At 48.6% G+C, this 23,211-nt stretch overlaps 1 protein-coding gene across 1 annotated transcript; it reads left to right on the top strand.

Annotated features, from left to right (window-relative positions):
- Nucleotides 1–3,540: 3,540 nt before the first annotated feature.
- On the top strand, nt 3,541–22,896 carry EIF4EBP1 (eukaryotic translation initiation factor 4E binding protein 1). Its single transcript, XM_082715442.1, has 3 exons — nt 3,541–3,899; nt 20,139–20,318; nt 22,422–22,896. The coding sequence occupies exons 1-3, from the start codon at nt 3,755–3,757 to the stop codon at nt 22,451–22,453; spliced, it is 357 nt and encodes a 118-aa protein (XP_082571568.1). The 5' UTR covers nt 3,541–3,754; the 3' UTR covers nt 22,454–22,896.
- Nucleotides 22,897–23,211: the final 315 nt, after the last annotated feature.

Below are 23,211 nucleotides of genomic sequence, written 5' to 3'. Positions count from 1 at the left end.
CATTGAAAGACCGCAGACCCTGCTCTGAGCCATTAGAATTTTTGTAATCTCTCCAGCCCAGAAACCATATTAAAATGTTAAATTCGCCCTTGGGAATTGTTAAAAGAGGAACAAGAAGCCTCAAATGGAGTCATTTGTCCCCAACCACAGCAAACCAAAACCTCACTGCAGTTTGAACCTCTCCCAGGAATGTGACCTTTTAACAGTGGATCTGAAATTTCCTCATCAGCTCTGGTAAGATAATCCCCATGATAAGAACTCTGTTATCCCCTTCCCCCTCAAAAAAAATGTAACTATCCTTTCCTTTGCTAATAATACCCTTGCCCTATCCTCCTTCCTATAAAAATCCTCCATTTTGCACAACTCCTAGGGGCATCCCTCTACTTGCTAGGTCCTGCCCAGTTCGGAAATCACCTCACAAAGCCAATTAGATCTTCAGATTCACTCAGTGAAATTCTGTTTTTTAACAGGCTGCTTCATGTTAGCTCATGTGACCTGCATGCTGTGTCTTTGGGCTCCACAGCATTCAGCCCCTTCGTGCTCATGGGCCGTCACACCATGACTCTCACTTCTGCTTTGCCTCCAATAACAAACAGCAAAGATATTTCTCGCAGTAAGATATGTTTCTTTTCAATGATAGTCTGTTTATCCTCTAGTCAGTGAAGAATCTGCCTCTTTTCTTTAATGTGTTTTTTTTTTTTGTAACTTTTGACCCCCTTCACCCATTCCTTCCCACCCCCCACCCCTCGCTCTGTCTCTGCAACCACTAGTCTGTTCTCTGTATCTATGAGCTTTTTTTTTTTTTCTTTTCTTTTGAACATGTCTTTTTCAAATAGTTGAATCTTGATCTGGGGCAAGAAGCATAGGAAGCCCTTATTGTACGAGAAAATGCAGTAGCCTCCAGAGGCCACTGGGGCCATGGCGACAGGATGCACTAGCTGAAGTGAAGGACTCCCAGTGGTGAAGGGGGAACGTTTTCAGCATCAAATAACGTTAGGAATGGATTAAAACTAACACATGGGTCACTTTTTTTTTTTTTAACACGTGGATCACTTTTCTCCCACTGCCTAGGCCCCCAAACTCCTCCCTAACCTGAGGGGCATCCTAAAACAGCCTGTATTGTAGTGTGGTTTAAGACTCTGAACGCGTGTCTCAATCTTGTGGTGCCTGCCACTTCGTCAAGCAGCCACTCCTGGAGACCCTCTGTTGGCACTCTTTCCCTGCACTGGTCCAGTTCAGCAGAGATGTATTGAGACAAATACCGGAGAAGTCAGGGCTGCTTAAAGACTAGACCTGTGTGCCTGGTTTGCTACCCAGAGAAATTCCACTTACTTAAAATGATAAATTTGGTTGGTTGTCCCTCTCTACGTACAGGTCAAGTAGAGCAAGATGGGATGGAAACTTCTCCAACCTGTGTGTGGAGATCATTGTGAGAGTTGAGCTAAGTGGGTGCCTTCCCTGGAAGCTCAGCTCTAACTAAAAATGCACATCCAATAAGGCATCTGAACAACCCCCCTTTCAAACCAGTTCCTCCTAAGGCAGGAGGATGGGCCACTTTGTTTTCCAGTGTGTTGACAAAAGGGCAGGCCTGGCAGGGAGGGGAGCCTGGGTCTTCCAGCTTTGCCTCAGGTCTTTCATAGCTGTGTGGTCTTGGGCAAACCTCTGCATCTCCAAGACTCTGGTTTTTGTTTTTTAAACAAGACAGTGGTGAATTAAAAAAAAGAAAAAAAAAAAGATGTGGTGAGTTCTGCACAGTAGAACCATGGGATTATGACATAGAATGTTAGTTTATCTTAGCTCAATTTGTAAAAACCTTAACTGAAGAAAATATGTACATAAAATCATTTGAAAGACATATTCCACTTACTCTTTCAGATCATTTTAGTTTTTAATCTTTGGCCAGGACAGACTTTTAATAAAACTGAGCTTAAATTATAAGAATTATTTTGGAATTTCTTTTTTACCTTAGTGCCAATGAAAAGTTTTCTTTCCTTAATTATTAGCTTTTACCTCATAAATATGAATGAATGAATGAATGAATGAACGAATGAATGAACAAATGAATGAATAAGATGGTGATGAATATTGTCCTGGACGACCTACTGTGTACCTGGCCAAAGCTAAAATTTGATGATTGTATGGTTTTCCAAGAGGAAGTTTCTGAGAACTTTAGAATTGCTTTCATTACTGCCTCATTCTAGAGGAGCACTGCCCAATAGAAATATATTATGAGCTATATACATATATATTATATACATATAATTTCTTATAATTCCACCTAAAGTAAAAAGAAACAGGTATCATTAATTTTAATATTTTATTTAATCCAATATATTAAAAATATTATCTCAACATGTCATCAACATAAATTGAGATATTTTCCAATTTTTTATGCCAAGTCTTTGAAATCTATGTATTTTACACTTGTAAATATGAACCAGCCATATTCCAATTGCTGCATTGCACGGGAGACCAGCCTTAATAGTAGGAAGTGGAGGCCTAGCGACCAGCCAATCTTCCTATCTGGGGCCTGATACCTCCGGGGATCCACTCTCAAACTCTACAGCCTCCAGCAATCTTTCTGAAAAAGCCACCCTAATCGTGTCACTTCCCAGCTTAAGAGATCTCTGATATCTCCTCCTTCCCTAGGACAAAGTTTGAACACCTTTGCATGCTTTAAAAGATCCTTCACCATCGGGAAGCAAGCTTGCCGCCACCGAGCAGAGAACCTAGTGCGGGGGATCATGACCTGAGCCGAAGGCAGAGGCTTTAACCCATTGAGCCACGCAGGTGCCCCCCCACCCCATTTTTCTTTTAAACTGTTCTCCAGTCTCCTCTCCCCTTGCATGATGTCACCGTCATGACAGAAACTGTTCTCTCACCCGATGATGGGCTTTTCCGCCCTCCTGGCATTTTCCATCCCCACTTGCAGAGCTCCTTGAAGACTCAGTCATCGTTCGTTCAAGGAGGCCCTACTGTCAGGCTGCGCGTGGACCCCTGTACCCCAACTCAAAGGGCCACAGGGAACCTCGCTGGCCAACTCTTAGCCCCCCCCCCCCACACACACACCCGTGCCACCACGGACATCCAGACCCTGTCAGCTCCACCTCGGCTCTAGCGTTAGTCCTCATGACCCAGCTGGGCGGCTTGTTCACGCGTCCTCCCACCCCGTCCCCCAAACCACCAAACGCCCATTCTTGGTTATTTCTTTACACAGCGAAGCCTCAAAAAGCCGATGAGGGAGTGAATGACCAATTACACCGCACTTTCTCATCGGAGGAACTAAAGCACGGAATAAGAAGGGTTGAGGGGCCCATCCCACCCCAAGTCCTCCCGTAGAATCTAGGCCTTCCCCAGAGCCGGGGCTGCCGGGATCACCGCACAGCCCTGAACACCGCCCCCGCCCCGCGAGGCGTTGACCTCCACAAACCCCCGGCCCCCGCCCGCAGCCAGTCGCCGCCAGCGTGGCTGGAGGCACCCGCGAGCGAAAGGGGCGGGCCGAAGCGAGGCGGCGCCCGCACCCGCGCGCGGGAGCGATCGAACGGGAGCCTCGGACCTGAACTGCGGAGGAACGCACGTACCCGGTGCCGCGCCGAGGCGGGTGCGGCCGAGGCGCCGCGGCAACTACAAATCCCAGGGGGCGCCGAGGCTCAGAGGCGGAAGGGGCGAGCGGGGGGCGGGACAAGGCGAAGCGGGAGGGGCCGGGGCGGCCGAAGGGCCACGCTCCGGCTGCGGGCGCAGCGCGAGAGAGACCATGTCTGGGGGCAGCGGCTGCAGCCAGACCCCAAGTCGGGCCATCCCGGCCACCCGCCGGGTGATCCTCGGCGATGGCGTGCAGCTGCCGCCCGGGGACTACAGCACCACCCCCGGCGGCACGCTCTTCAGCACCACCCCGGGAGGTAGGCGCGGGCTCCCGGTGCGGGCGGCGCGGACTGACTGGGCAGTGCGAGAGGGTTCGGGAGCCGTCAGTCAGACGGGGCGAGCGGACTGAAGGGCGCGGTGACTGGAATAAAGGCATCAGGGGGGCAGCGACGGTCACGGAGGGGGCCACCGGGAGTCAGCAGATGGCCGCTTCCCCACTGCCTGCCCCCTGGATGCGTGCTTCCGAGCCCGGGCTGCAAACTGCTCGGTTCGTTTCCTCCCGGGAGAGACAGCCGAGTCCCCCTGCCCAGACCGGCAGCACGCTTCCAGACCGACCACATGCTGGGGTGTGCTGCCCCTTGTGGGTGTGGGGGCGTTCTGAGGCAGCACAGCGTGGGGTCAGTGTGGCCTGGGAGTAAGGAGAGGCCTGGCCTGGGGTTTTTAGGGGATGGGGATGGGCGTTCTCTGTTGGGATAAACGACTCTTGCAGAATCCTTTTTCTTTCCTGAGGCACCCCCAGTTTTGCAGTGGACCAGCACCCTCTGACGGAGGATTTGGGCTGAGGGCGCTCGCCTGCCCCGGCCGCGCCTCACCTGCACCTGTGGCAGCTTGCCCATATGCGCATGTGGGATCTCTGCAGAGGGACGTGGGGCCTCGGGCAGGGCTGTGCAGAAAAACACGTTCTTCTGTCGGGGGTGGGGGGCGGGGGAACCGTGTGACCTTCCCTGAAAGTGCATGAGGAAGAGGAAGCTGAGCTGGCACGGGTGGGGGCCAGACTTGGGCTGCCCTCTGGAGCCGGCATTCCCTCCCAGCCCGGGAGCCCCGGCGCACAGGCGCTGATGAAACCCGCCTGCCCGTTTGCATGATGAAATCCCCGTGGCTCACACTTCCCTACCATGCTCGCGCTGCTCTCACCCCGCTTTGCCCTTCTCCCCTCCCTTCCACCCTCCTCCACCGCTCCAACCCATAGGCCAATTACTCGAAAACACCGCAGATAGTGGCGCTACGTTTTGAGGCAGGGGTGCCGGAGGACGCAGGCAGAGAGCGGCAGCCTGGTCCCTTGGCAGCCTCGGGGGCCACATGCTTATTTTCTCAGGCAATGGTCCCACCACCGGCAAGCACTGCCAGATCCGAGGTCTTGAGCCCTTTGATCCAAAACATACAACGTTAGAATTGTTAAGGATCATAGATGTACTTGTTTGATCCGGGCCCCAAACTTGGAAACACATGTTCCTTATCCAGGGTCGCATGGCTTTCTCAGATAGAACAAGAAACCGTGTCCAAGCATAGAGGGGGAAAATGCTCTCTCCTCTATTAAAAGTGAGTAAGGAAAATTTCTCAGCGAGCGTTCTTTCTCCACCCTTGACTTAAATTCTCTTTCCTTGCGATATAGGTCTTTTATGTAGTCCATTTGGTGGGCCTTCTCTGTGTCATGCTGGGTCTACCAGGATTTTTCCTGACAGTTTTGGGGTTCCTTCAAGTGAGGCTGTGAATCTCTACTTGATCTTTTTAGGGTGGGCAATGAGGCAGGTCTGAAGGCTCAAGTGCTCTTTCTTGCACCCTTTGTTGCTGGACGGGGGCAGGTCAGATTGGAAGCCATGGCCAGGGTTACTGTTTATAGGGAACTCTGATCCATTTCTGACCATGGACTGGGAAATGGGTTTTTGGGGGAGGGGTGTTTGTTTGTTTTTAGGGGGTTTTTTTTGTTTGTTTTTTTTATAAACCAGAACAAATCTCCCTGCCTTTGAAAGTTTTTAGTTGGGAGAGAGGGACAGGGGCACCTGGACCAGAGTGTAACTTTGTGTCTGAGACCAACTGGGAGAAAGCTAGCTGTGCCAGGAGCCTAAAGCCAGATTTCTTGTTTGGAGTGTTCAGCAGGACAGGCACAGCTCACAGTCCATAACCTGAAAACCACACCTTGCTTCTGCTAATGTGAGCGAGTCTGGTCTGCCTCAGTTAGCCAAGGCTTAGAGTCTTCCTCCAAAGCCCGACTTCACCCTATGTCTTTGCCAAGGCAAAGAAGCTTAACCTAACAAAAGGTCATTTCTAGCACCCTTTTGCTCCAGTTTAGAGTGCTGCTTCTCATTCCTCAATGTATGTATAAATTACCTGGGGGCCTCACTTAAATGCAGACTCTGAAACTTTTTTTTTTTAACATTTTCCTTATTAATTTGACAGAGAGAGATCACAAGTAGGCAGAGCAGGCAGAGAGAGAGAGAGAGGGAAGCAGGCTCCCTGCTGACCAGAGAGCTCAATGTGGGGTCTCTGGGATCATGACCTGAGCTGAAGGCAGAGGCTTAACCCACTGAGCCACCCAGGCACTCCACAGATTCTGATTCTATAGCTTCTGGATTTGGGCCTGAGATTCCACATTTCTAATCAGCTCCTAGTGATTGATCTCAGTTCCATGCTGAGTACTCAAAAATTAGTGGAATGTGACTTCTCTCATCTTTTGACACTCCTGGGGTCTGGCAAAAAGTGATGCTTCTCACCAAGTAACCTCCTCTTGAGGTTGAGTTTGGCATCAGTCTTCAAACAAGGATCTAGAGAGAGTCTGTGCAGGTGCCCACACTAGCTTATTTGCAGGTGTCAGGAGCTCTCGCAGTGTCCACAGGTCACTCTTCCTGGGAATGGCACTGCAGTGTTTGTCCCCAGGGGAACAGGAACAGTAGCTGATTTGAACCATCTGCATTCCTAAGACGCCAGTTTACTTTCCATGGTCATTAACCTTTCACAAGCTAAATCACTAATCTGGTTAGAAGTCTGGAGAACTTTAGAGAAATATGTTAGAAGGAGTGTTATGTATGAGTATTTGAGCCAATGGAGTCTTAAAAATGACCAGTGACACCACAGACCAGCAGAATCTTTGAATGGGTCAGAAACCTTCCACCCCTCTCCCATTAACCTCCATGTTCCCCATTCCGTGTTGGATTCTTGACCCCCAAACCTCCAGGATTGCTTGGCTGGTAATCATACCCAAACCCCATACCTGGATAAGGTTAATCAGAAGAAGGCAGGTAAGGCTACAGGTGTTAATGGCACCCTTGGTTTAGATAAACAAAGTCTGTGCCCAGGAAGCTTACCCTGGAGCAGCTTCCAAGTCTTTGGCTATGGGACAGACAGTGCTGGGAAGAGGAGGAGGAGGAGGCCTCGGCACTGACGCTAGGGCACAGCCAGTGTCCCGAGGCCTCAGTCACACAGGGGAAGATTGTGTCTCCTCATTGCCCAGGGTCTCATCATTAAGGACAGGTTAAAAGAACCTGGACATTAAGACAGTGAGGGAAATGTAATAGGTTCTCTTCTCACACTGTTCTGAGCTTCCTTTTAAAGCATTTAGAGCATTCCACATTGTCCCTCATTAAAGGCTTTGATCGGGGGCCCGGGCGTAGAGCACCCCAAACTCTCCCTGATGCCCACCAGCCTCCCTGGTTGTAAGGCATTCACCACATCCAAAACCGGAAGACAGTCTGACCTCAAGGGCTTGGCTTGCTACTTAGGAAGATGGAAACACGCCTGAAACAGAATTGGAAGCATCAAAGTTGTAGCATAGAATGAGGTAATTAGGCAGACACCCCGCACCCTCCATAACCAGTAGAACTTGTATGATTCTCACGTGAGAATTGCCTCTTCCACGTCTTCAGCCTGCTAGGCCTTACATGCTAATAATGCACAAATAGCTGTGAGATTTCATTGCTTTCTGAGGCTTACATTTTGTTGTTGTTGTCTTCCAGTATCCTCAGAGGATGGCAGGGCCTGATTTAAAAGAGGAGTTTGATTTTAAACTTATGTGTGTTTTTCTGAAAGAGCAAAAAAGTCCTTCATTACCAAATGAAGGACAGGCAGGGTGGCACTATGTTCGTCTGCTGGTGTAAAGCAGGGAGGCATTTTCTCCTCTGGGTCTTTATTTGATATCCTTGCAGGGGAGGAAAGGAAGATGGGACAGCAGTATGGAAAAGAGGATTCCTTTCCAGAGGGAAGGTTTTTAGCAAAGAATGTTCATTTGTACACCTAGACTTTACATGTTCAGACAAACAAACAGAAAACCTGTCACTTTCAGGTCTCAGCCACGCCCATGCTCTTCTTCCATTATGATTCATGACAAATTAATCACGTGTGTTTGTTTACATGTTTGTTCCCTGGAGTAGAAGGGAAGTTCTTTCCCAGCAGTGTTACTCATCTTCCTATTGTGGCTTTTGAGTGCTGAGTCAGGTGTTTAGAAAGTGAAGGGTTGGGGCGTCTGGGTGGCTCAGTTGTTAAGCGTCTGCCTTCAGCTCAGGTCAGTATCCCAGGGTCCTGGGATCAAGCCCCGCATTGGACTCCCTGCTCAGCGGGGTGTCTGCTTCTCCCTCCTTCTGCCTGCCACTCCACCTGCTTGTGTGTTCTCTCTCTCTCTGTGTCAAATAAATAAAATCTTAAAAAACAACAAAGAGTTGAAAAGACTCCTAGAATGACAGTATTCTTTTTTTAATTTTTAATTTTTTATAAACATATAATGTATTTTTATCCCCAGGGGTACAGGTATGTGAATCGCCAGGTTTACACACTTCACAGCACTCACCAAAGCACATACCCTCCCCAATGTCCATAACCCCACCCCCCTTCTCCCAACCCCCCTTCCCCCAGCAACCCTCAGTTTGTTTTGTGAGATTAAGAGTCACTTATGGTTTGTCTCCCTCCCAATCCAGAATGATAGTATTCTCAGGGTAACCTGTCTCCTTTGCCATCAGGCCTGAGTCTGAGCTGGCTTAATGGTAACATTCAAATTTTTCTTTTCTGCCCATACAGCTGCGGGGTACATACAATTGTTTACCTTGGAATGTCCCAGGGACAAAACTACTTTGCCTGAACTTTCTCACTTACCCCGGTATTATAGATAACAGTATTACTAATACTACTGTTTCAGTTATTGAGCAGAAAGAAGTGGCCCTTATACAGAACATGTCACTAGTGGGGCCAAGGCTTCAGACACCGGGACAGATGCTCCTTGTTTATGTTTGCACCCAGCATCACTGATTAGGCAAGGAGTAAGTCACACCTGCCCATGACATTTGGATGATCAGGGACATGGGCGGCACAAGTATCTTGGAATCCAGTGTCCGTGTCCCTGAAATTCTACTGAGAGCTCAGATACTAGGCCTGGAGTGTCAAAAAACGTAGTTTAACTTCAGCAACAATGATTTGTTATTTCTCTCCATTCTTTGGGCTGGTTGGGCATTCTTAAGAAGCTTCCTGAGGTCACTCATCTGGTGACATAGAGTTGGCAACTAGATTGTCCTGGGCTTGAAGGTCCAAGATGGCCTTACCCACGTGTCTGGGGCATTGCTAGGGACACCTGGAAGGCTGGGAGTTCTCTGTTTTCTTGGGCCCATGCATTCAAGAGTCTAACCTGAGCTTATTTATATGAGTTTTCAAGGCCCCTTGAGACCTTGGCCCACATATGCAGTATTCTATCTGTCAAAGCAAGCCACAGAGCTAGTGCTGATTCCAAGAAGGGGGAGATGATTGCCTTGGAATGAGAAAGTCTCCTGTAGGGCAGGGATGGGAAGAGTTCAGGGGCCACATGTTCAGGCAGTCTTCCACAAAGGCCAAGCCTCAAAGTGTGGTCCTTTGAGGAAACTTACCTGGCCATCCTGCTGTGTGGCCAAGCAGACCCAAGTCCAGGTATAGAAACAGACCAGAATCACAAGCCTCTGAATTGACTATTGGGTTAAGAACTGAGGACACCTTCCTGAAAATGCTGTGCCTGTTTTCAAGGCCCAACGTTCAGCTCCACAAAGCAAACGATACAGGTGGCCATGATGCCAAGTCCCTGGGAAATACCTGCCATTTGTGCCATGCTCCCCCTGCTACCTGCTTCCTAGCCTGCCTCTTCTTTCCTCCTCAAGCAGCCAGACTTTTGGAACATCCTTCAGGGGAGCCCACGCTTGCCCTGCCCAGCTGCCCCTGCCCAGCACCCCCATTTGAACTTCCTTGATTTCCCGGAGTGCTGGCAGGAGGATGGAGTCGGATTCGGAGCTGAAAATGTGTAGGAGTGAGAATGCCAGCAGGGGCAGGTTGGCCCAGAACTTTGGTTTCCTGGTGACACCAGATCTGCCTTAAAGAAAGTGCATGTGTACATTGATTTATCTTCTGCTCTTTGGAATACAAGGGGGAAAGCAGGCCTATATTAATTTGCTAGGGCTACCATAACAAGATACCACAGACGGGGTGACTTAAACAACAGAAATGTATTTTCTCACAGTTCTGGAGGCTGGAAGTCCAAGATCAAAGTACTATCCAGGCTGGTTTCTCTTGAGGCCCTGCCCATTGGCTTGCAGATGGCTGTCCTCCTGCTGCCTCATTTTTAAAAAAAAGATTTTATTTATTTATTAGAGAGAGAGTGAGAGAGAGCATGAAAGGGGAGAAGGTCAGAGGAAGAAGCAGACTCCCCACAGAGCTGGGAGCCCGATGCGGGACCCTATCCTGGGACTCCGGGATCATGACCTGAGCCAAAGGCGGTGGCTTAACCAGCTGAGCCATCCAGGTGCCCCTCCTGCTGCCTCTTTACTGGTATCTGTGGTATCTCCCCCCCCCCCTTTTTTTTTTAAAGATTTGATGTATTTATTTATTTGGGAGAGAGAGAGAGGGAGCATATATGTGTAGACTCCCCACTGAGCACAGAACCGGGGCTGGGGAGCGGGGAAGCTCAATCCCACAGTCTTGACATCATGACCTGAGCCTACACTAAGAGTTGGGCGCCTAACCGAGCCACCTAGCCACCCCCTCCACACACTTCAGGCATCTGTGTATTGGATCAGGGCCCCACCCTAACAGCCTTGTTTGAACTTAATGACCTCTTTAAAGACCTTATCTCCAAAGACAGTTTGATGGAGGTCCTGGAGGTTGGGACTGAAGCCAACAGGTTTGGATGTGGTGTGGAGGCAGTTCACACAGCAAACGGCCCCTCCCTTTTCCAGCCACAGCTTTTGCTGTGGAACGGGAGGCATTTTAGATGGGCACTCCCTTTTGGTAATGAATTCCAGGGGTAGCTTTCCCTGTTCTGCACTGGTGCATTTTGAAGCGTTTGGGGGCAGGTGAGGGAAGGGGAAGGAGCTTGGCCAGCCCTTAGAATAATTACTCCGGCTGTTTTGTTCTGCAGATTTCTGCAAAAGCTCCGTCCCTGCTGCTTTATTTTCAAATAAAGTGGACTATTCCCTCACACATCAGGGCGTCAAAAGCAAGAAGGCCTTTTGTCACTCACCGATTGCCCTCATTTGGTATTTAAGGAGCTTTGTAACATTTTTGGCCCCCGAGAAACATCCAGATCTTGGTTGCCTTTGCAGAGCTAATAGGGCCAGAAGTGAAGAAAAATCTTGGACCAAGCAAGCTCTGATTCTCTACCCAAGATTTTCTCCCTGACAAGGTGGCTCAGCTTGCTAAACAGACTGCCTGGTGTGTGGTGGGCGAGGAGGGAGACCCCTAGTAGACCCTGTGAGTTTGCCTCCACGATGACACAGAGCTGCTGGCGAGAGCTGAGTGTAGAAGGATCTGGAGTATTTAGTTCACGGGCTGCTGGCATCTGAGCATAGGCATCTGAGCCTCCCCCGAGCATGTTTGAAACACTCTCCCTTTCCCTGGAATGGGAACAGCAGTTCTAGGAATTCTGTGCTTGTACTCTTGCTAGGCCTCATGTCACCCGCTCAGGGGAAGAATGTTTCCACCAGGGGAGGCGCAGGGGGAAAGCAAGGGACAGGCTGGGTTCAATTTACAGAAGTGGTGGCCAGCCCCCTTTGAACCCAGTGTGGGTACTGTGGGAAGGTGGAGAAGAGATCAGGGCAGGCCTCTCTCAGGGAACATCCTGTTCTGGCCAGATCCTGAGAAGAACAGGTAAAAGTCAGAAGATCCCCGAGGCCTGGCCGCCTGGGTCTGCTTGGCTAGTTTTAAACAGATTGGAGGCAGGACAGGCTAGGTCTGCTCCTGGGGACAGACTTTCTGAGCCTCAGTTTCCTGTCTGTGAGGAATTCAACTGCCCTTCAGGGTTGAGGGGCTGGTACTACACACCCAGGTTTGAGCCCAGAACTTGGGCCTCCCAGCACTGTGGCTGTTTGCACCACTACATTGGCCACCTGCCAACAAGAAGATCCCCAAAATAGACGGTAGTGTGTCAGAGCTGGAACAGACCCTAAAGATTACCTATAAGGCCTGGCACATGGTTGGGGCTTTAAAAATCGTTTGAATGAGCCTGGTACACTGCCCTTATTTACAGGTAAGGAAAACAGACCCAAGAGGATGTCTGCATTCTTTTTTTTTTTTTAAGATTTTATTTATTTGAGAACAGAGAGAGAGCACAAGCGGGGAGAGCCAGAGGAAGAGGGACGAGCAGGGAGCCTGACTCAGGGCTCAATCCCAGGACCCCAGAATCATGACTAGAGCTGAATGCAGACACTTAACCAAGTGAGCCACCCAGGCGCCCCAGAACATCTGCATTCTTTGTACATTCAAGCAAACTGTCGTCACCACAAGCATGCCTCGAGAAAAAATACCATTCTTGTATTTGGTGCACATCTGAAATTTTTAAAGTCCTAAATGACACTGGTTTCCCAAACATGCCAAAGCTCATGTTGATTCTTGAAGCACGTTTCTGTGGACTGAAAAAGGGATAGAGGCTGTCCTTACCCACTCTCCTCCACCCCTAGTTTCTTTTCAAGGTTGCTTACCTCCCATCTGATTTGTCCTAGCTCTAACCATATAATTGGTCCCTAAAAATCTGTCACCTGAAGGCATGCTAGTCGTAAAAGCTAGGCTTTGTTCGGAACGGTCTTATCTTGTGTCAGCCGCTGTTCTAATCCACGCCATAACCCTATGAAGTTGGGAGTTAAAGTCTAGCACACAGCAGCCCTGAGAGGTGCTAGAGGGAAAGCTCTGTGCTCCACTTACCCAGTCCAGCAGGGAGCCCCGAGGCTTTCTAGGAAGAGCAGGGAGAGTCTACCTAGCTCCAGCCAGGGCCATTTTAACTTGACTTACTGGAAAAGGAGATTCTTACCCTATCTCCATATTTATTTGTTTGCTTAATGCCCTGTGTATTAGAGTTTTGTATTAAAAAACAAAATCTGCTCAGTGTAAAAGAGGTTCACTTTGCCTGGATTATCTTACTCCCCCAGAGGTCACCAGACACAAAATATGTACAGTCCTGTGACTGTTTCACACAATATGTCATGGACAATGTATGCGTTTTCCAAATAGTAACCGTACAGCACTGAATTGTAGGTCTGATCCATAATTTAACCTGTCATTTAATATAAAAAAAAATCAAAGTTTTCCATACATATATGTGTTTGTATAAATATATTATTCTCTTTTGTATGAGCCTGATTTTTTTCCATAAAAAAAGTCTGTCCAAGTTAGACGTAAGTTGTTTATATACATAAATACTTAAATCTCAAGTTTGCTAAAAGGCTCCTAAGAAAGCAATAACTTCTTGCCTCTCAACCTCCCCTCACTCTTTAGAAGCAACCAGTGTTTTCCAGCTCTTTCTCTGGGGATTTACCCCCATATTTCTAACTTTTTCTGGATTTACCTATTGATAGAGGGGAACTTATTATCACTTATACACCCTCCTCTTTCCATTCCCCAATAGAATTATACCATGATTTTTTTAAAAATATGCATTATTTTTATTACCATGACCCTTGACGAGCCAGGTAGTTAATTATTGTACAGCTTTTTTTAAAAAGATTTTATTTATTTGAGAGAGAGCACACACAAGCTGGGGAGAGGGGCAAAGGGAGAGGGAGAAGCTGGTTCCCCACTAAGCAGGGAGCCTGACCAGGGGCTCAATCCCAGGACCTTGAGCTGAAATCATGACCTGACCCAAAACTAAGAGTTGGATGCTTAACTGACTGAGCCACCCAGGCACCCCATTGTACAACTTTAAAAAAATATATAGTTAATTATTGCTTCGTTGTAAAATATGGTTAGTTTTGGGTTTCCGCTCTTGGTTTCGGCTCAGGTCATGATCTCATGGGTCCTGAGACTGAGCCAACCTCAGGCTCTGCACTCAGCAGGGAATCTGCTTAAAGATTCCCTCCCTCTGCCCCTGCCCCCCCACTTTCGTGAATGTGTGTGTGTGTGTGCGTGCGCACGCACACACACACATCCTCCCTCTCTCTTCCCTTCTCTTTAAGATAAGTAAATCTTTCAAATGTAGTTAGTTTGAGGGTGCCTGACTGACTCAGTCCATAGACCATGCAACTCTTGATCTCGGTTGTGAGTTTGAGCCCCACATTGGGGATAGAGATTACTTTTAAAAATGTGCTTAGTTTTCATTCAAGTAAGTCTTCCACACCCTCCAGCACCTCTAAAATACTCAACAAAATACAGTCTTTTTTTTTTTTTTTTTTTTTTTTTTTATTTGTCATAGAGAGAGAAACGAGAGCAAGCACAGGCAGACAGAGAGGCAGGCAGAGGCAGAGGGAGAAGCAGGCTCCCTGCCAAGCAAGGAGCCCGATGTGGGACTCGATCCCAGGACGCTGGGATCATGACCTGAGCTGAAGGCAGCTGCTTAACCAACTGAGCCACCCAGGCGTCCCCAAAATACAGTCTTACACACAAAATCCGAATTCTGGATTTATCGGTCCGTTCTTTTCCCTCTGTTGGGAACTGACAGGGTTTGGCTGCTCTGGATCTGCTATGTAACCACTGATATGAGATCCCCTAAAGTTCTTACTCTTGGTCTGATTTTGGTAGAATATTCCTCCTGTCGTGTTCTGAAGAAAAGTCTCTGTTCTACTTTTACTTGATTGGTATTTGGCTGGGCATCAAGCCAGGCCGAAATGGATTCCCTCTCAGGACTGTGAAAGCATTGGCCCACCGTCTTCAGGCGTCCAGCATTGCCATTGAAAATGTCTGTGCCATTCTTATTCCCAATCCTTGTGAGCACCTGATGTATTTTTCCCTTTCTGGAAGATTTTAGGATCTTTTTACTCAAACAATTGAGAAATTTCCCAATGAATTTTAAGTTGGTACTTTTAATTCATTACACGAGATACTGAAAGGACATTTTTCAAAGACTGATCTCTTACAATTCAGGAAATTTTTCTTTTTCTTTCTTTTTTTTTTTTTTTTTACTTTTTTAGTAAATTCCTTCTAGCAGTTTCTCTCTTCTCTCTTTCTTCACTTTCTGTTATCTGATACTAGATTTCTAATTTGTTCTTTTTTTGTCTGTTACCTTTTTTGCCCCTTCTGTTTTTTAAAGTCTTCAAAAAGTTTAAAAAACAGAGAAGTCTCTTTGCTGTTTCCCTCTTGGTTTGTTTGGGTCTCTCCATTGATGTAAGCTTTTCTCAGAAATGCGTGGAGGCATCTGGCTGGTTATATTTAAGAGTGAGCACTGCAGAGCTGACTGGAGGCCCTTTGCAAGGTGTGGAGGCAGGTGGGTGCACTCAATCTGGGGGCTAGCTGCTGTTTTTCATCCAGAACCCCCTTCCCAAAATCAACATCAGTCAGTCTTTATCTTTGATCTGTATTCTGAAGCGGGGCAGGGCTGGGCGTTTGAGGCTCACCATTCAGGAAGTCAACTTGAACTTAACTGCCCTGTCTTCCCTCCCTCCTGGAGTGAGGGGCATAGGAGATCTCTGCCTGTTGTTAGCCTCCTTCCCATTTTCCATGATGCCTCTAATTCCTGAACCTTCCTGGGGTTCTGCAGAACCCCACTTCCTATTGCAACATCCACCCCCACGTCCCCACATTTAGATGCCCCCCCATCCTCTCTGTTAGAACTGTTCCTCCATTCGCTTTCTGTATTCACAGATTGTGATTTGGAGTCCCATTTTGAGCCCCCCTTGCTTCCAACTTGAGTATGTGCTTGTGTTTCTTGTCTTATTTCTTGGTGTTTGCATGATTTTTGAGACAAGCAGCAGGGGGGAAAAATGTCTTGGCTTTGCCATCTTGAAGCCTCCTAGAGCCCCGAAGCTCTTCATGCTCTTGTTTGTAGAAGCCTAACGGAGTTGGGTCATTTTCCCTAATATAGAAAGAGAAAGTAGACCCTCAGCTCTACTTTGTGGAGATCACCAGGTGTGATACCCACACATCCCAGAGGCCCACACCTGATCAATAGCCTCCAGCTGTTGCCACTTAGCCTCTTGCAGGGACCTTGGCATTCCCCCCAACCCCTCCACCCTGCCGTGGTTTCCATTTCCTGCTCCTGTATGCAGGCCAAGTCCCCATCTCGGGAGACTGTATTTTAGCCAAGGGTGCCTATTTTTGACAATATGAGAATGTGTGTTTTGTTGTTTGTCTCATCTGTGGGAGACAGAGGGAGTTTCCAGAAGATCACTGTTTGCTGAAGCTGTGTGGTAGTATAGCCCACAAAGGGATGGAAGAAGAAAGGGTTGAAAAGCTAAAGCTGCTTCCATGGGAAACATTTCCACTACCTTGCTCTCCATCTCATATTCCTCACTGACCCCAAATGAGTGGGAGGGGGTTTAGAGTCCCCTGCAAGGCTTGGCGCCTTTGACAGCTGACTCGTGAACATCACCCTCCCACCCTCCTTGCAGGCTCCCTCCCCAGCACCCTCCCTCTGATGGCAGGTGTCCTGGGTGCCTCCTCTGCTGGCATTTAGTTCCTGGGTTTTATTAGCTCAAATGAGGATTCTTATTTTTAAATTGCCCTAGGTGTAGGACAATAGGCACAGAGGCTCTTTTTCTCTTCTAAGAGTAATCAATGATTTAAAAATCACCTGGTGCCACTTCCCAGTATACACCCCCCAAAATTTGAAAGCAGGGTCTTTGCAGAGCTCTTTGCACATGTGTGTTCACAGCAGTAGTATTCACAATAGCCGAAAGGTGGAAGCAACCTAGATGTCTGTGGATAAACAAAATGTGGTATATCCATGCGATGGAGTATTACTCAGCCTTAAAAAGTAAGGAAATTCTGGGGCACCTGCGTGGCTCAGTGGGTTAAAGCCTCTGCCTTCCGCTCAGGTCATGATCCCAGGATCCTGGGATCGAGCCCCACATCGGGCTCTCTGCTCAGCAGGGAGCCTGCTTCCTCCTCTCTCTCTCTCTCTCTCTCTCTCTGCCTGCTGCTCTGCCTATTTGTGATCTCTGTCTGTCAAATAAATAAATAAAATCTTAAAAAAAAAAAGTAAGGAAATTCTGACACCTGGTCCACATGTGGACATTATGCCAAGTGAAATAAACCCGTCACAGAAAGACAAATACCGTACGATTCCACTTGTATGAAGTACCTAGAGCAGTCTGATTCGTAGAGACTGAAAATAGAATGGTGGTTTCCAAGGGCTAGGGGGAAAGGAGATAGGAGTTGCTATTTCCTGGGTATAGAGTTTCAGTTTTACAAGATGAAAGCGTTTTGGAGATTGGCTGCACAACACTGTGAATGTAGTGCACTGTACACTTAGGAATGGCTATGATGGCAAATTTTATGTTATTTGTATTTTACCACAATGTAAAGAAAAAAAAAAAATCTCACGAGGCTCATGACTTTAAAGAGCTTCTCCAGAAACTACTGACCTCCAGTCTTTTGGGTTCGGGGTCTTTTAAATTTTTTTTAAGGGAGGAAAAGAGGTGGGGGAGGGGCAGAAGGAGAGTGAGAGAGAGCCCAATGGGGGGCTTGAGCTTACAGCCCTGAGATCATGACCTGAACTGAAATCAAGAATTGGATGCTTAGCGGTGCCTGGGTAGCTCCATTAGTCGAGCATCTGACTCTTGGTGTTGGCTCAGGTCATGATCTCAGGTCAAGAGAACAAGTCCTAAGTCAGGTTCTGCGCTCAGAGCAAAGTCTGCTTGAGGATTCTTTCCCTCTGCCCCTCCCTCACACGCACCTGTGTGCCTGTGCGCAAACGCTCTCTCAAATGCATAAATAAATAACATCTTTTTTGAAAAAGTCAGACTTTTAATCAACTGAGCCACCCTGGTGCCCCCCGCCCCAGTTCTTTTTGAAGACTATTGAATCTCTAACTCTTAGGTGCCACTTTGATGGGGTCAGTTCCCGATTCTTTGGTGAACAAAGCAACAAAAAAGTGAAGCTGGAGGGAGGCAAGGACAAGGGAGATTCTTGCTGAGTCTTGAGGATTAAGAAACAGAAGAGTGGCCATCTCTGAATCCAGGGCATTTACCCTCAAGGAGAAGCCACTGTACTTCTCCGTTTGTAGCCTCTGGGTTCACAGGCACTTAGGCCTTCATGTTACCAATGAAGAAACTGAGGGCCAGAGAGGGAGGAGCAGAGCCTCCAATGCAGGCTGGGTTTTGTGTGCTTTACTTTACACCTTCCCACTAAGAAATGTGAGCTATGAGCTATGGCCCACGGGGTGATGAGAGCAGGGCTTCATTCAGCATTACTGCCCCTCAGGCAAGGAGAGTGGGACAGGGTAACTGCCTAGGTCAGGCTGCAGTCAGATGAGGACAGGCAGGGAGGCCAAGTGCACCTGTTGGTATCTTACCATTTCTCTGCTGCTCACATTCCAGCCCTCGGTAGAAGGACCCTAACCTCATGCATTCAGACTCAAGAGCTCAAGGGTGCAAATGGGTTCCTCTCCTGGGGCTGCTCCTGGAGAGCCTGGTGCTCAGCATTGAGATGTGGATCCCCACTGTTGGAATGTCACTGTCGCCCTTAAGTGGGGAAAATCCTTCGGGTTTATTGACAAGGACATTCCTGAAGTCTTTAAATCATCACTTCTAAACTCCGGCACCCATATTCTGTCTGCAGTTTGTACTATACCTTGTCTTCTTTTTGTATATATCTTTAATATTCGTCTTTATATCATTTACCTTTTTGACTTAGTTTCTGTTATTTTATTATATATATTATCTATAACATACATGCTATTATCATATCCACTGATATCCTATCCTATATTAAAAGGAAACTTGATATCACTACTATATATGGAAAACCAGATCCACTTACCATAAATAGAAGGTAACTATAAAAAGAAATATAATGACACCAAGACAGTTTTAAATTCTAGCTGGATTCCACTGCCTGCTGAAGGCTTTGAGGCGGAGACCTGCTGTTTGTTGAAAAGGGAGAATCAGGAGTTTGAGGGAGGCATTGAAGAGACGTTACTAGTGCCATCCTGGTGCTTAGAGGTCATGCTGAGTAAACAGGGACCGAACATGAATCACTTCTCACTAGTCACTGTTCTTTGATGAAATCAGCTGGGGCACAAGAATCCTGGGTCTTAGACTATAGAAAATGTTCCTTTTTAAAGTATCAGGAAACCGTCCTCACAGGGTGGGTCCTGGTGTGGTTTAAGGGTAGTGAATAACTCCATGAGACTTGGTCCCCACCCAAGGGTGATGCTCGGGAAAGGAGAGTGAAGAGGGAGTGGACAGAACACAGGCCAGGTGCAAGCCTTGTTTTCAGTGACACATCAGAGCAGATATCACACGGAAGACGGGCTTAGCAGGAGAGCCTTTGGTGAGAAGACCCCATGGGCCACTCCTGTCCACAAACCCCAGGTGGGAGAGTTCTCATTTTTACTAGTTTGGGGGATTCACTCAACTTTCTCTTTGCTCATCTATAAAATAAAGTTACAGATTCTGGAAATCCCATGCGGGTACTCGAAGTACTGAATTGAAAAACGAATTAAAATGTACCCTTTAGGGGAGCTTGGGTGGCTTAGTCAGTCAAGCATCTGCCTTTGGCTTAGGTCATGATCCCTAGGTCCTGGGATGGAGCCCCCCATCACCAGGCTCCCTGCCCACCGGGGAGTCTGCCTCTCCCTCTCCCTCTGGACCTCCTCCTGTGTGTGCTGTCTGTTAAATAAATAAAAAACATGTATCTTCTGTAATATTGGCTGTGATTGTCCTGAGTAATAGCACTGAGCACTGATGAGGTAAGGGAGCTGATGGGTTTTAAGGAGAGAGCCCAGGGGAGAAGGTGCAGTGTGGCGGGCTGCCAGGCCTCTTCTTCCATCGGAGCGTCCACATGATGGGGTTGGTGGTTCTGAGGCAGCAGAGGAGGGCTGCAGCGGGATGCCTGAATTTGCCTTGCTCCTCCCTTTATTTGTGTGTGTGTGTGCGCGCGCGCGTGCGCTTTTTTTTTTTCTTTTTTTTTTTTAAAGTTAACTCTACCCACAAGGTGGGCCTCAGACTCACAACCCTAAGATCAAGAGTCATATGCTCTGCTGACTGAGCCCGCCAGGCACCCCAGCCTCACTCCTCCTTGATCTGGCTTTTGCAGAAAAACATGCCACCTCTGCTAGAGCCATGCCTCAGAACTGGAAAATAAGCAGGTAGGAGGTTGGAGATGGCTTTTTCAATGTCCCTGCCCCGCTGCAGGTACCAGGATCATCTATGACCGGAAGTTCTTGATGGAGTGTCGGAACTCACCTGTGACCAAAACACCTCCGAGGGACCTGCCCACCATTCCTGGGGTCACCAGCCCTGCCAGTGAGGAGCCCCCCACAGAGCCCAGCCAGAACCACCTGCGCAACAGCCCGGAAGATAAGCCAGCCGGCGGTGAGTGTCAGGGCTCGACCAGGCTCTTCCTCAGGAAGGGACGTATGTGGCCGGTGGAGTCCCTTCAGAGAGGATATTTCAGGGAAGGGAATGATGGTCACTTCCCCGCCTTCTGTGGAGCAGCTCAAAGACCAGACAAGGGGTGTTGGGAGGGTGGGTAGAAGTCTCAGTGGCACCAACCTTCCCCATGGAAGGGGTCCAAGAACTCCAGGAGAGGTGGTTTGGCCCCATCAGGTAATCTAATTTGTGGGGAGCTTGTTTGAAATGATGCTCAGGAAAGGAGAGTGAAGAGGGAGTGGCTAGAACACAGACCAGGTGCAAGCCCCGATTTCGGTGACACATCAGAGCAGGTGTCACAGGGGAGACTATTCAAACAACTGACATCAGCGTGACCCTGGGTATAATTGTCCCTGAAGCATTTCCTTGTGTCTGCCACATTTGGGACACACCCATGGTGTGCATGTTGAGGACATGACTTATCAAAGATACAGTAAACTTGCCTTCTGGGAGATTATAGGCCTATAGGATCAGGAAGGCATCCGGGGTGCCTCCTGTCAGGGTAATGATCACTAGTGGGCTCTTGATGAAGACCAATCAAAACAATGCAACCCGTTGTTTCTGCAGGTTTGACATGGGGCGGCTAGGTCCTTCCTGATATCTTACCCCACCTTCCCCCCACCCTGATGAGGGTGACCACCCCAGCGGAGGTGTGTGTGAATGCACTCTGTGTGGCGTCGTGACTAGCTCACCAGAGTGGCTCAGCTCTTCTGCTGTGGGAGGATGAAGTGTAAGCACTTGCAGACAGCCTGAGTCCCATCGGAACCCGCTGACCCTTCACCCGGAAGGCAGTGGACCAAGGCCAGACAGGAAGCAACTGGGACTTCGGGCTGGGCTGGCCCTGCTGACAGCTGCAGAGTCCATCTACCTAGGGCCTGCAGGACGTGATTCATAATTACCCTGGGGACCCCACAGTCCATGCCCGACAGCCCTTGCTTTGCCTTGCCTTGTAGACTTGGAGAGCACTGGGAAGGAGGGAGGAAGGGAGGTGAAGCTGGGCACACACAGAGCAGTGTGAAGGACCGCTCCAGGCAGTGTGGTCACTGCCTTTCGTTGAAGGATGCAGAGAAGGATGGACAGATTCATGGGGTCAGCTCCATGGTACTTCCCACCCACCCCCTTTTGCCTCAAAAGTTGAGGATGGAGATAGTCACACCTGACATTGTGGAACCATCACTACCTGCTGGCGGTGGCAAGTCCCTCTCAGTTTCTGGAGCTTTGCTCACCCACCGCAAATGCAGGGTTGGCCCAGAGGTGCCCCAGGCTGACCAACCCTGAACCACAATAATGGCTTAAGAGTTCCGTTGTGCTGGTGAGGGATGGACATAATTTTTCGTTTTGCTTAACGGGATATTAACCAAAGCCTCTGGCCTTGGACCATATATTTGGATAAATATAACCAGAAGAAGTGGCCAGTTTCCTTCTGGGGGCCGGGGTGGGCATCTCGGTACATAGAACCTCAAAGCAGTCTTACTTGAGGGATCATGAATGAGGCAGCTCCATTTAAGAAAACAACCTCCTGCAGCGTGAGTTGCTTGGAGATCTTTGTGGAAAGAGTTAGGGTGAGGGCAGTGAGTAGCTGAATTACCAAAATAACCCCTTTACTGCAGAGTCAGGCTAGTCCATGGGTATTTGGACATATGCCTCGTGGGTTGTGTTACGAACTTCAAAACCACAGTTGGGACACATGCTTGAAAAAGGTTTTTGTTTAAGGAATATTCTTCTGTGAGGTTATATTTATATCAAAGTCAAGTAGACATTCATTCTTATTAAGAGAAATAAAAACTGTACAAAAATTAGGACAGTCCCTTCTCTTGTGGGGAGACCCAGGCTCTACTCTTCCTTTAGGATTGGGGAAGAGAGTACAGCTGGACCTTCAGGCCTGTTTCCAGGAAATCCTACTGGAGTCCTGCCCTCCCTCTATTCTCCTTCGCCCCCACTCTTAGGAACAACAAAATGAAAAATAACGCCTCTCCCTGGCCTCTAAAATATGGGCCCTACCATTCACCTGTTGCTTACTTGGCTGTCTGCCCCTTCTCTCCCTAGGTGAAGAGTCACAGTTTGAAATGGACATTTAAAGGACCAGCCATGAATCGAGCAATGCCTCAGGGCACCCCTGGCCCTTCTCGGGAGAAAAGTCACACCAGCCAGGCCTTTTGCAAGTCATAATCCTGGGCAGGCATTAAGTATATGGTCGGCCATCCGGGCCCTCGGGCATGGGATGGTCGGCCATCCCATGCCCTTCCTCATTCAGGGCACCTGCTCCCCCTTCCTCTTCGAGAACACCAGCGGATACCTCCATGTGCCTCCCCTCAGGGGGGAGCTGCCACCCTAAGGGAAGTGACTCTCGTGGGCACAGCCTGCAGCCCAGGGCCAGGATTGGATGTGGAGGAGCCCTTCTGAGTGATTATCCAGCTCTTCCGGCCCCAGCCTCTGGGGGCGCACCCACCCCTTCCTTAGGTTGGTGTCCCCTCCTTCCCCAAGAGAGGAAATAAAAGCCACCTTCGCCCTAGGGCCAAGAGTTGGCCCCTGTCTGAGCTCTTTTCAACTCCATCTGGATAACTAACACCAACTACTGTTTGTACTTCTAAGCACTTTCCTATATGTTATCTCGCTTGATTCTCACACTGAACCTAGGAGGTAAGTAGACGAAGTGTTATCCTCATTGTATAGCTCAGGAGACTGGCTCAGAGAAGTAAAACGCACACCAGTACACAACAGATGGGACTGGCTTTGAGCTGCCTGCTGCTCTCCAGCTCCTGGTCAGTGGTAGGTAAAATTTCTTCTCTGGGCTTTGTCCCCTAAACCTGTCCAGTCTTGCTGTCACCTTCGCTCT

Source organism: Mustela nivalis (assembly GCF_964662115.1).
Source record: "Mustela nivalis genome assembly, chromosome: 20".
Taxonomy (NCBI): Eukaryota; Metazoa; Chordata; class Mammalia; order Carnivora; family Mustelidae; genus Mustela; species Mustela nivalis.
This window is presented reverse-complemented; position numbering and strand designations above follow the sequence as displayed.